Source organism: Engystomops pustulosus, chromosome 10 (genome assembly GCF_040894005.1).
Source record: "Engystomops pustulosus chromosome 10, aEngPut4.maternal, whole genome shotgun sequence".
NCBI lineage: Eukaryota > Metazoa > Chordata > Amphibia > Anura > Leptodactylidae > Engystomops > Engystomops pustulosus.
In genome coordinates, this window is record NC_092420.1 from 18,080,276 (window position 1) to 18,094,257 (window position 13,982).

Consider the following 13,982-nt stretch of genomic DNA (forward strand, 5'->3'; position numbering starts at 1 on the left):
GAAATCTTGAAAATCAATGGATCACCTTAGACTATTTCTGATTGGTGTTTGATCATAGGGGGTGTTTTGGCATTTTCCTAGCCTGTGGTCTCTGGGAACTGCTTAACTAGTAATTCCAGTACACTTTCAGTGTGCAGAAGGGAAGGACACCAAGATCATGGCGTCCCGGAGCACTTACCACATGAGTCCACCCTATGATATAGAGCAGTGATGGCGAACCTTTTAGAGACCGAGTGCCCAAACTACAACCAAGACCCACTTATTTATCACAAAGTGCAAACACAGAAATTTAATTATTGATTTATACTCCCTTCTCGGTCACTTCTTTCATTGATACTGGCACCCTGAGGACACCAATAAAGCAGAAAATAGAAGAAATTTGGATGATCATTGTAGCTTCCCTCCAGGGTCCCATAAACAGGAAGAATTGTCAGGGCCGGAGCAGGAGCTACAATGATAATCCAGATCTGTCCACACATTCCCACTCCTCCAGTAGTCCCAGGTAGCGCTGTCACTTTAAAATAGCTCTGTGCACAGCAAGTCCTGGGCTGTCTGGGACTGCAGGAAGGTACCTGGAATCATCTCTGGTGATGGCCTGAGTGCCCACAGAAAGGGCTCTGAGTGCCACCTCTGGCACCCGTGCCATAGATTAGCCGCCACTGATATAGAGTCTCTAGACTCAACAATATCCCAATCAAATCATAATGACCAATGAATAAACTTGAGAAATCGTCACATGCATTTCTGCAACAACTTTATTTGAGCCAAAATGCAACTACAATAGAGATTGTCCATTTAGATCCATACATTGTTTACATAGTGTATAGTAATAACTACATCATTTGTGCTTGTAGTCCGCCAAGAGTACAGCCAAAAGGTACGACAAATCAATGCACTAGGTAGTGGATTACAGGGACTAGAATACTCTCGGAAAAGTTTTAAAAACGAGTTCTTTCAATATGTTCTTATCGCCTAATGTTCATGAATATAGATATAGATATGTAGATTAGAAAATAAGATAAACCCAACGCACAGACCATCTACAACTGGCGCTTCACCATCAGTGGGCAATAGTAAAAAGCAGGATGCATTAATGTCTGTAGAAATCCAATCTGATCTTGATTTTTAGACAAAGTAGATCATAGATTAATGTACAGAATCATCCAGAGCAATGGATTGTATCACACAGTAAAAAAATACACATGAGATTTATTCAGTGATCGACTCTTATATTGAAAGACCGGAGGGGGCTCTGACAGTCGGGTAGTGTGCACGATGGACATGACCCTAACTACTGTAGTAATATTACATTTGTTAATGGAATTTTTTTTTCCCAATGGCTGAATTGCTCGGAATTGCTAAGTGGAGATAGATCTGATATACTGTATTTTTCGGACTGTAAGGCGCACTAAAAATCCTTTGATTTTCTCAGAAATCAAAGGTGCGCCTTATACTCCAGTGTGCCTTATATATGAACCTTACTTACAGACAACAGCAGCCTTGAACTGTGCACAGGTCTGCTACCTGCTGGTCATTCATCCTTATAATCAGGTGCGCCTTATAATCTGGTGCACATTATATATGAACCTCATTTACAGACAACAGCTGCCTTGAACTATGCACAGGTCTGCCACCTGCTGGTCATTCACCCTTATAATCAGGTGCGTCTTATACTCCAGTGCGCCTTATATATGAACCTAGACATTTTAGCAGGCATTTATTGATGGTGCGCCTTATAGTCCGGTGCGCCTCATAGTCCGAAAAATACTGCAGACTAAAATGGTATGGAAGCATATCCAATTCGTTTCAGGGAATCATTCAACATGCATTCAGTGCAATTCTGTATAGCTAAGATGACCATGTATCTACAGTACCAATGGTTAGTCCCCTGACTTCCTCCTGTACATGCACACTAGGTTTAGCATGTGTCAGTAAGTAGGAAAAGTTGTCCCACACACAAGTGAGATAGTCCTAGTCAGCCTGAAAACTTTAGTCCATCAAGTTTGACCAAAGGTGCCCATATTACCCATTGAACGACTAACTTTGACTAGCACTAGTCATCTACATGCAGGATATCGTCATTGGTCATCTACACGGAGCATAATACCATTTATCATCTATATGGAAGATATAAAAATGAGTCATCTACACAGGGGATATAATGATTGGTCATCTAACATGGAAGATATCTCCATTAATCTACATAAAAGTTATCCCCTTGTATCTTAAATACAGAGAAAATCACCGTTGGTCAGTATAATACTATTGGTTATCTACTTGGAGGACATCATCATTGTTCGTCTTCAAAGAGAATGTCAACATTAGTCATCTCCACTGAGTCACTGAGTCATATGGATAGGTTATTACCATTGGTCATTTTTAAGAAGAGTATCAACATTGGTCATCTATATGAGGACTTTTTCCATTGGTAATCTACATGGAGGATATCACCATTGGTCATCTTCCAGGAGTATATCGAGATTAGTCATCTAAACAGAGCTTGTCCCCATTGGTCATCTAGACTCCATGTGGAGGATATCAACACTGGTCATCTACATAGCGGATATCACCATTGTTCATCTTCAAGTAGGACATCAACATTAGTCATCTAAACAGAGGATGTCCCCATTGGTCATCTAGAGTCCACATGGAGGATATACATTGGTCATCTGCATGGAGGATATCAACACTGGTCATCTTCAAGGAGGACATCAACATTAGTCATCTAAACAGAGCATGTCCCAATTGGTCATCTAGAGTCCACAAGGAGGATATACATTGGTCATCTGCATGGAGGATATCAACACTGGTCATCTTCAAGGAGGACATCAACATTAGTCATCTAAACAGAGCATGTCCCAATTGGTCATCTCTACTCTACGTGGAGGATATCAACACTGGTCATCTACATAGCGGATATCACCATTGTTCATCTTCAAGTAGGATATCAACCCTGGTCATCTCAAGGGAGGATGTCCTTTTTGGTCATCTACATGGATGATATCACCATTGTTCAACAAATGGAGGATTTCCCCATTGGTCATCTACATGGAGGATATCGCCATTGTTTAACAAATGGAGGATATAACCATTGGTCATCTAGATGGAGATATTGCCATTGGCCAGTTACATGGAGGATATAGCCATTTTGAGACAAGTCGGCTTTTACCCAGGGGCTGCTTTAACCAAGATATAAGGTTTTTTTGGCACCATATCAAGCATTAGTGTATATCATGTTCTCCCAGTCCCCCTTCCCCAGATCTACTCACACTTTTAAGCCAAGACTCTCGATGCCATGTCTAAAGCAATTAGGAACAATCAACCACATTGAGCTTATTCCTGTGCCTATCCCTTCCTCTAATTCTTACTATGTAATTGGGATGTATTACCTATATGTATGTTCCCTGTAGAGTGAACTATATCTTAGATTGTAAACATTTAGCACAGTAACTTGGTCCTCATCTCACACACTCACTAAGGGCACAACTACTCTACACTGTGTGACGAAGCAGCTGATACACGGGTAACAGTACAAGACGTCACTTTGTTTCCTCTAAAATATCATATGAAGAATATAAAAAATATTGTACGTTAACGCTTAAATCATTGTCATAAGTCTCCCGTGTAGAAACCTAGTTGACCATGAATATATGGAGTCCTCTTCACGTAGAACACGTTGAAGGCTTCACGTGATGATAGAACCCAAGTATGACAACAAAGGTTTTAACTTTTGCACAGTGTTACCATAACATATGGCTACAGTATACAGTATATACAGTATACAGCATATATATACCTCAAGTCACTCTAAGTTATATTGCAAGAATACGTGTCCAAACCATAGGATCATGCCCAAAACTATGCAGAAAACAGAAAATCAACAGCAAACGCACATCTGCCAAGAAAGATGTAGCATGCAGGGTTTGGGTTGAACAATACCGTTATTAGCACAGTGAAATTTGTTAGTTTTGCCACTTAGTAAAACATCTAGGCTTACAAAATGTGCTTACAGATATACACACAAACACAGTAATTTTATACACTAGAGATCTTCACCAGTTCCTAAATGTATCGGAATAGCACGATCCACCATCTTGCACTTGTTTCGACTCTAGAAGAAACTGTTTAACAGTCTCTTAAGGTGCACACAGCATCGTCCCTACTGAAAGCAGATCTTCTCAAGCTGTCTATGGTCATTGGGGTGGAACATGTATTTCGCTATTTCCATTAAATCTGATTGGCAAAAGATGTCGGCCCTGTTTGATTGTATCGAGCCTGGTTATAGTTTTGCTGGCCAAGTCCACCTGGTTGTCCGAAGTTGGGTTGTTGTCCAAATCCTCCTTGTTGTTGGTTAAATGGCGGAGTTGGTCCATAGGAATCTTGGTTGTATCCACCCTGGTTTAATGATTGGCTACCAGACTGTTTTTCCATTGGCTCTTGAGGATAGCGTTGTCCTGAAGCATGCCAGCCTGTCTCCTTGAAGACAAACCAGATGTTTCCTGCCCACAGAATGAAGTTTAGAAAACCAAAGACCTAGGAGCAAAATTGGAAAAAAAAGGTGTAAATTGAATTTATCGTTGCAGGTTTTGGAATGAGAAAATTAGATGTTCAGAAGGATATATTTGGATTGGCACAACACATAATAATACAACTATTGCAAAATCTGTAGGCAGTTTGGGCTTAGTCTTAATTTGTTTTTTTTTTATTAACCTTGAGCTTAACCGATCACTGATTGTCAATGGTTACATTCACATCAACATCTTCTTATTCAAGCAGCTCTGGCTCTTCTATCTATTTTTGAATAACACAAAACTTCTTTGTCTTCCACATACAGGACATTGGGGCAGATTTACTTACCCGGTCCATTGGCTATCTGGCGATTCACCAAGGCAGTTCCTCCGACGTCCACCAGGTGGCGCTGCTGCACTGAAGTCCGCCGAGGCCCGTCGGAATGCACTGAAGTTCACCGGCCTATTCCTGGTGAAAGTAAGCGCGAGTCCCGCGACACTTTTTTTAAAAAAATGCAGCGGTTTTTCAGAATCCGTCGGGTTTTCGTTCGGCCACGCCCCCCGTCGCGTGCATGTCAGCGCCAAAATCCGATCGCGAGCGGCAAAATCCTGGGGCAATGCAGGGAAAATCGGCGCAAATCGGAAATATTTGGGTAACATGTCGGGAAAACGAGAATCGGTCCCTTAGTAAATGACCCCCATTGTGTGATACAAAGTATTCTAATAATGGCTTTCTGGTTCCTCTGAACTCCGAGATAATGTTACTCTCAATATTCTTCCTCAATAGTTTTGGTTGAACTCATAGACAAATGGACTTGACTTTGGAAATGTAACTAATTCTAGGAATCTGTTAAGTATGAGAAACCCATCATGTAATAAAGGAATGGAGTCTGGTAGGCAGTGGTGTAACTTGAATCTGCAGGGCCCCAGTGCAAAGTTTATGCCAGGGCCCCGACTATAATGTATGGTTTATAGTACTAGTCTGATCATATGGAAAAGTGACACCTTATGGGCCCCCAAAGCCTCTTGGGCCCAGTTGCGATCACACCCTCTGCACCCCCTGAAGTTACGCCCCTGCAGGTAGATAGCGGATTGCACAAGAACCTTTATTCCACTCCTCCAGATGGTCACGGCCAATGGATTGCTAACTTCCTTTTCCTCCTTTAAGAGGACACATGCCTCCTCCTGTTTTCTTGGCCATCTGGGCATCCATGCCTCACTCATTAATTTTTAAGGGTTACGACACATCATCAACTTCTCTCCTTCTGTCTTTGGTTATAGAAGGCTCCATTAGAGGTCTCCTCACTTTTTATTGTCGCCCATCCATCTAATCTTCTGTGTTTTTCTGCCTCATCTCTGAGTATGAATCTGTTCTGCCTGCCCCAACCCTAGGTCCGATCACTCTTTCTGCAAGTAATATATGTGTCCTAACCTCCACCTCTTCTTGACTACTCATTTGTCTGAACTTGATACTTCTCACGAATACTCTTGGCTTTAGGGAGTGCAACATCTAAACTAGGACGAAGAGGTAGTAACCTTGTGATCTCCAAGCAGTGAAGACCTCATTCCAGTAGAGGTTAAGGGGAAGAAACCAAATAAACAATATCCCTAGGAGTGGGCCAAAATCAAATCGGTTAGGGGACACAACCTAATGCTTGCAATAAGGGCTACCAAATAGAAGTGTGATGTCTAACGTTCAGTCCTATTTCAATGAACTTTAATGAATGAACCCGCAGATGTTTATAGGACCATTACTTGGTGCTGCCACTGTTAATCCCACTGCCCTAGACCCTTTAATCTCTGTGAGATATTACCCCCAATAAAATCCAGCACTTATCGGCTTTGTGGCGTCCTACTGAGATGGTGCGCGGTGTCACCTTTCAAGTTAAAATTGAATTTGGTGATAAATGAAGATGTAAGTGACTTTCTCATATATTATTCATCTCCCCGCTACATCTGTCACACGCGTGGCATTTATATTCAAATTATTGAGTGTCACAAGAAAATGTAATCTTAAATGCTTTGTAGATTAAATTTCCAGACTGTATGTGTACTGGGAGGATTGTAATTAGGTAACCTTGACACTGTGTGATTTATTGTGCCTCAGACAATCTCCTCTCGACACTTGTGAGGACAACTTGCCATTTGCGAGAAGAAATGGTGTAGAAAATGTACTATTGTTGTGGATGTTGATGCAATATGTAGTTATTGAGGTGTTTATGGTAGAAGATCTTGGAGAGGACCATGTAGAATTACAACGAAATGTGGTTTTCTAATGCATGGGCCATGGTCCTAATTTACAGTGAAGATGAAATTAGCCCGATGACCACCGACACTGGATCTGCCACCACTTTCACTTTGGGCTGCAACATTTTCTGAAACCCTTCAGTAACATTCAGCAGCTCACATGGCCACATTTTTTGGCTCTTGCAGTTGCTTTAAAAATGATGTCTTCTCTATTTTCTCCACCTTCCGATTCCTTCAGAAACTCAATACTCTGCCCCAACACCAGATTATACTGATATCTAATTTGACCTCTAAAGATATAGGGGCACATTTACTTACCCGTCCCGTTGACGCCGCCGATCCGGAATGTCCGACGAGGATTCGGAGCTGCCGTGATTCACTAAGATTGTGCGTCCAATTTCCTACATGTGTCGCTTCCCCCGCTCAGGTCCGCCGGAGTTCACCTTCTTCTTCCCGGTGCATGTGAGTGCTGATCTTGCAGCACAATTTGGTTTTTAAATTCCGCAGATTGTCCGAATCAGTCAGGTTGTCCGACGTCAACGCCCCCTGATTTGTGTCGCATGCAAGCCGGCGCCGATGCGCCACAATCCAATCGCATGCACCAAAAACCCGGGGCAATTCAGGACAAATCGGAAAAAATTGCAAAAACCCTTAGTAAATGTGCCCCCTAGAATCTCTATTTACAAGTCCCAACATCTCAGCATCTTCCCTGGTTCTCCCGGGATCCAACTTACCACTGATGTGTTCAGACTTGACATGACAGGGCTACGCAGGGCCATACACTTGTTGGATGGTTGCTTACAGGCCGATATCAGCAAGAGAACTTCATCAGGATCTGTCGCCACCTTCACATCGGATAGACCTTTAGCCCAGGCGGAGGAGCTTACCAGCCACATGAACGAGAAGACCACAGTAACGATGAAATCCTGAGGGAAAACAAAAGCAAATTAAAAATATGCATAACACACAGTTGTTGAGAGTCTCTTGCCTTGGAGGACCTGTATTGCTTTGCTTCAGACTCATTGGTCAACATTTGCTAATAGTACGTACTTGTGCAGAATGCACCAGATTCATGAAGACCGGAGCACTGTCTACATGGTGCACTCTGCGGGCACCCAAAGTACAAGAACTGAGTGCACCAGTTTTTTTCTGGACTTATTATTTTATCGCAAGACAATGCACTTACATGCACCACTTAAAAGATGGTGAACTCTGTCGGACCTGAGCGGGGAAGTGACACATGCAGGATATCGGTCGCACGGTCTTAGTGACTCACAGCATAGTGCATTATCGTCGGACAATGCACATTCGGTGAACTCCAGTGGACGGATAAGTAAATGTGCCCCAATGTGCTGTCTACAGTTGGGAATCTGTTCCTTCTGGAATAGATTGGCTTAATCCCACATCATGTTATTAGGCTTCTTGTAGGTCATGCTTGGTGTTGAGGGAGCTGCCTTTCAAGGTAGCAAAAGAAGGTGTTGTTTTCCATTTCCCACCTTGGAAAACATATTTACATATTTCCCAGGCAGTCAAGTTACGGAAGTGATAGTAGATGGAGTAGTAGCGATGTAACAGCTGGAGAGTTACATTGTGTCTTACAGTAACTCAGGCCTGGGCTCCAGCAGCTACTCACAGCTCCACCATCTGAGCGCACACAAGGCGCATTGCTGTAATGATGTTATGTGGAGCCTCTGGCACTTTATAAGCTCCAGTGATAAATGGCGTCTACTCTCCTCCTGGTGTGAGTGATGCTCAGACAGAAATCATTATCTCTGCTCAAGGGTTTCCCAGGTACCTGACCGGCACAGCGGGGAGAAGCCGGGAGGCGGAGGAGCGTTATTTTTAGAAACATCCAAACTGAATAAGAATATAAGAATGCATAAATACATAGAGATCTATCATCTATCTATCCATCCATCTATCTATCTATCTATGTATCTATCTATCTATCTATCTATGTATCTATCTATCTATCTATCTATCTATCTATCTATCTATCCCATATCTATCTATCTATCCATCCATCCATCTATCTATGTATCTATCTATCTATCTATCTATCTATCCCATATCTATCTATCTATCCATCCATCTATCCATACATCTGTCTATCTATCTATCCATCATATCTGTGTATCCATCTAGTGTGTCCTATCCTACATTATAGCCAAAAACTAAATTTTATTCCTACAGGTTTCAGAACTCAAATCTCATATTTCCATAGATTTCCCCAGAGGTTTACTAAATATGCATAATTTTTCTACTGTAGTGGTGTCTTTGGGGCAGCAATACAATCCAAAGTTGTGACAGAGCAGGTTGGTTTAGTTTGGGCACTTGGCCTCTAAAGGGGTTCACTTATATAGGATGTAACTCAGGATCAGTGTAGGATAAGTAATGTCATGTATGTACACAGTGACTGCACTAGCAGCAGAATAGTGAGTGCAGCTCTGGAGTATGATACAGCATACAACTTTTTATAAGAACAGTGAACCATTTAAAGAAAAACTCTGAAATGATGATATACAGTATTTGCAGACATGGCTGATAACAGAAAGCAAAGGCTGATAGGGTTACAGCCTCAGAACCAGCTGGAGGAGGATGATTATGATGACCAGATGCAGGAGACACTTTGCGGCCTGCAGGAAGATCAGCAGGCAGTGTGCAGTGGGCCCCCTGCAGGACAGCCAGCAGTAACACCGGCAGCCAGGGAGGGGGTGCTACTGGTGCAGATCCGGCTGCTCGAGTCCTCGGTGGAGAGCAGCTGGACAACTTTTCTTTTGGTCATGAACTCCCAGAGGAAGCAACTGGGGGCCGCAGGTGGAAAAAGGCTAAGAAGATCAGACAAAAACAACAAGAAGTGCTAAGCTACATCTTTACCCCCCTCCCTGTAAGGACTCCCAAGCAAACCGCAGGGTCAGCACACTGGATTACACATTTTTGAGCTGTATGCCCAGCTGGAGTCCCAGCTGGCAAGTCGGCCAACCGAGCAACCACCATCTCAAATCTTCCACCATTGCACCTGCTGTGACTTGAAATGAACTACAAAAAGAAAAACTATAATATCTCAACAACATAAGGAGGGAGGGACGGAGGGACAGCTTGAGTGTCACCTCAAAGAGGGAGATAACATTGAGTGATCCGCAATATAAACCCCCACGTCCTGTAGGAGGGGAGGACGTCATGAGGTAAGGGGTGAGAACAGGGGAGGGGTGGGAACACATTTTAAAGGTACAGATCACCAATCCTATTAAAGTGAAATAGTACCCAAACTATTAACCCTTTTGCACCTAGGGGTACCTTCCTAAACAGTCAGGTGTACCCCACAAGAGAGGCGCCAATGGGAAGGGGAGTTGGGGGAGTCGCGGGTCACTGCCTCCCTTGTCCTTGAGCCCAATCTTGTTGCTGAGGCCTCAAGGAATGATGAGTTGGATGAAGAGATCCAGATGAAGCCCCCCATTATTAGAGTATGGATGAGGATAATTGGGCTAGAGGAAAAGCACAAGAAGGGGGCAAGGAAAACAAAGGGAGATTCACAATCTTCTCCCACCCTGACTCTGAAACCTAAGGAAGGTAAAACTGATTGATGGACAATGGATGGTTCTTGCCTTCAATAATAAACCCACTGACCCACTGGACTATGACCTTCCGTTGTCTCCTCGGCTTTTGTATCACTACATTAAGCTGATAAATCCAATGAAATATGTATGAGCAGGTATTCTCTCTAGTTCACACCTCTAATAGATGATTTAATTACAGCGCGTTCTGACATCAGAATGAAACCGGAGCGTGCGGCGCGTGAGAGCGCAGGAGATGAATCCTACCCCATTAGGACTTAGATAAGAGATCCACAACACTCTAAGATATGGCTCCTTCTTCCTATGTGACCTTCCTGCTGGGGTCTGCTACACAATGATAACCTTTAAAAAACAAATGTCACAAAATACTTTTATTTTGCATTGTTTTTCATGTAGTTTTATCGTTACCAACCCCTTCACATAGTAAATACTGATAGGAACGGCAAATTCTGTAAGATAATGCAAATTGGAAAATGTCACCATGAATAACACAAAATCCTCAGCACAAATCAGACTAAATTGTGGCTTTATGTTACGTGGTTCTTGTCTGACTACAGGGGCTGTCACTCAGCTGTACCACAAATTATCCAGGTAGGAAACTTTACATTAGCTCAAAGATTGCACATTAATCTGTAAGCAGCATGTTATAGGGCAGGTGGAGCTGAGCAGATTGTACATAATATCCAATCTGCAAGTCGCATATTATAGAGCAGGAGGAGCTGAGCAGATTGTACATAGTGTCCTATCTGCATGCAGCATATTATAGAGCAGGAGGAGCTGAGCAGATTGTACATAGTGTCCTATCTGCAGGCAGCATGTTACAGAGCAGGAGGAGCTGAGCAGATTGTACATAGTATCCAATCTGCAAGTCGCATATTATAGAGCAGGAGGAGCTGAGTAGATTGTACATGGTGTCCTATCTGCAGGCAGCATGTTATAGAGCAGGAGGAGCTGAGCAGATTGTACATAGTGTCCTATCTGCAGGCAGCATGTTATAGAACAGGAGGAGTTGAGCAAATTGTACATAGTGTCCTATCTGCAGGCAGCATGTTATAGAGCAGGAGGAACTGAGCAGATTGTATATAGTGTCCTATCTGCAGGCAGCATGTTATAGAGCAGGAGGAGCTGAGCAGATTGTACATAGTGTCCTATCTGCAGGCAGCATGTTATAGAACAGGAGGAGTTGAGCAAATTGTACATAGTGTCCTATCTGCAGGCAGCATGTTATAGAGCAGGAGGAGCTGAACAGTTTGTATGTAGGCAGTTGTACATATGTGCTGACACCTCTCCATTTCTTCCCCCGCTGCTGCCACGCCGAACAGGTCGGAGGTCAGCGACATACATGTGGTTATGTTATAGGTGTCTGCGATGGGGATATCCATGTGGTACTGTACGGTGGATCACATCATGGGTCTCAGGCTTACTTCTACCGCCCTCTCCAGCTTTTGTGGGTAACTGGTTAGGAAGTCATAGAACGTGGATGGATATTGATACAAGAAGGTCTTTGAGCATTTCCAGGAGGTCCATTGAGTTTCTTGCTAATGAGCCTCACCATGCTGCGCTGCGATCCCTACTGCTACGTCACTGCCTGTCATAGAGTTGTGCTGCGCCAATTTGTTTCAATGCAGGGATGAGTGTTGTGATTTATGATGCCTTTAGCCCCGTCTGCTGACACCCCATAGTCCATCTGTAGCGCACAGTCACATCTGCAGCGTAAGAAATATGATTGCAATTAGCATCTGTCTGCGCAAGTAACAGACAATAGAGAACAATAGACACGACAGCCGCTGGATAGATTAACACTTATTCCAGGAATCCTCACTGGTAATTAAAGGCTTTGTCTCCAACTACTAAAATAGATCTTCCCTTGAACATTTAATGTATCCTTAGCACAATGTTTGTGTAAAAGAAGGACATTTTACTTGCATGTTCCATGATAATAGGGAGGGATAATTACAGTTTACAGACCAGAGTAATACATGCATGAATGTCACCGCTGAAGGCGGGTCTGGAGGACCAAGCAACTCAAGAAACTTAGCCCACTTCATCACATTGCAAAAAGTTGCTTTTTGTTTTGGGGTCAGAGTTATTTTGTTTCCAATACAGATCCATCAATGAAATTTTTATCCAGTGCATGTGCAACGTTACCCCACCGGGCTTGACCGAACTGGATTCCCATGGACCGGAGTGTAGTGTAGCGGTGGTTTGGTCCGTAGGAGCAGGACTCATCCACACCAACAGGGAGAAGCGAGAAGAGGGGCAGGCAGCAATGTAGATAAGGGATTGCCTACTACTCTTGGTTTGTGTGTGGTAAGGGATCCCAGAGAAGGTGGTGAAGGAGAGGCCCATGATGATAACGGCAGCCAGGGCTCACACGTGACAATGGTAATCTCACAGTTTCTTTAATGGCAGAAACATTCCCACAGCACCAAGTAACAGGCTGATAACAGACACACAAGGCAAGGTGGTGGATTGTTTGGCTGTGGGGAAAATAATTCCATTGTAGAAGCACCTTAGCCTTGATCCAGCGGTCAGAAGGCTGGAAATAGGAGTCAGGTTGGCTCTGCTGCTTCTGCAGCAAGTCAGACTAATATGAAAGAACAACAACCCAGAAATCCAGACAGAGAGAGAATTTATAGACCCTCTGTTACCGGGATTTCCATGACACTAACCAATCACATTCTGCAGGAAAGATAACAAATGTTGCAACATAACTTAAATATTAGGTGTTAACCCTTCAGTAGTAGGTATGATACACTGCAGGTGTCAACATTACTTTTGGGCAGCAGATGGCAGCAAAGGATAGCTATGACAAGGAATATTTGTCAAGCCACGTGAAGCTTCAACCTTAAAAGGGAAAGAAGCAGTATGGTAGACCAGCCCAGACCCTCTCTAGCCAACCAGGAAACTAACTGGAGCTAAATGTATTGATGACCTGTCCTTCAGGACATTAGAATGCATGCTACTGGATATTTAGCTTTTAGCCTGACCCTTTGAACTTTACTCAAGACAGGGGAAATGTGACACTTCCTGACTCCAAAGACCTTGGACCACCCATATGACTCTTTCTAGATTCTATGCGCTTCTTTAAACGCCATTAAAGGTTACTCTGTGTCTCACTCTTCTGCTGTTCATACTGTCAGGTTGAGAAGGCACTGAATTCTGTGTTTATCTGTCGGACACTGAAGACTCACACACCTTCAGAGCCGTATGTCTCTCACCTGGAGCACTCAGATCCATCCCCCTTTGCTGGTTAAATAGTTTGCTTGAGTTACTAAGTGATTAAACTACTTTGGATGCCATCATACTTATGCTATTAGGAATACTCAATATATGTGACAACTGTTATTTTGTTTCTTTGTCTTATGTGTTTCGCTGCTGCAGAAACCTGTACTGTTTTTGGCTCTTTTATTTGCCTCCCCCACCTCTTGTTATTAGTCAAACTCATCTGATAATATACTTGTTGTCTGGATATGTTGTGAACATGGTAAAACCCTTTAAAGAGAACCTGCCACCCTAAAAAATGATCTAGGAGCAGCTCCAAGCGCTAAAGCGCTAAAGTGAGCAGCTCCAAGCGCTACCTCAGATTTAGTAGTGTTACACTGCTAGCTTCCGATAAAGCTAGAAAACACTGCCATAGCTTACAGCAGTC

General features: G+C 43.2%; 1 protein-coding gene across 2 annotated transcripts in view; it reads right to left on the reverse strand.

Moving 5' to 3' along the window:
• Nucleotides 1-727: 727 nt before the first annotated feature.
• Nucleotides 728-13,982, reverse strand: part of SYNPR (synaptoporin) — a 132,307-nt gene continuing 119,052 nt past the window's right edge. For both annotated transcript variants that reach the window (XM_072128739.1, XM_072128740.1), the window contains 2 exons: nt 7,490-7,681; nt 728-4,533 (listed from right to left, as the gene is read on the reverse strand). In XM_072128739.1, coding sequence (XP_071984840.1) covers nt 4,228-4,533; nt 7,490-7,681 — 498 coding nt within the window. In that variant the 3' untranslated portion in view covers nt 728-4,227. The remainder of the gene's footprint in view (nt 4,534-7,489; nt 7,682-13,982) is intronic.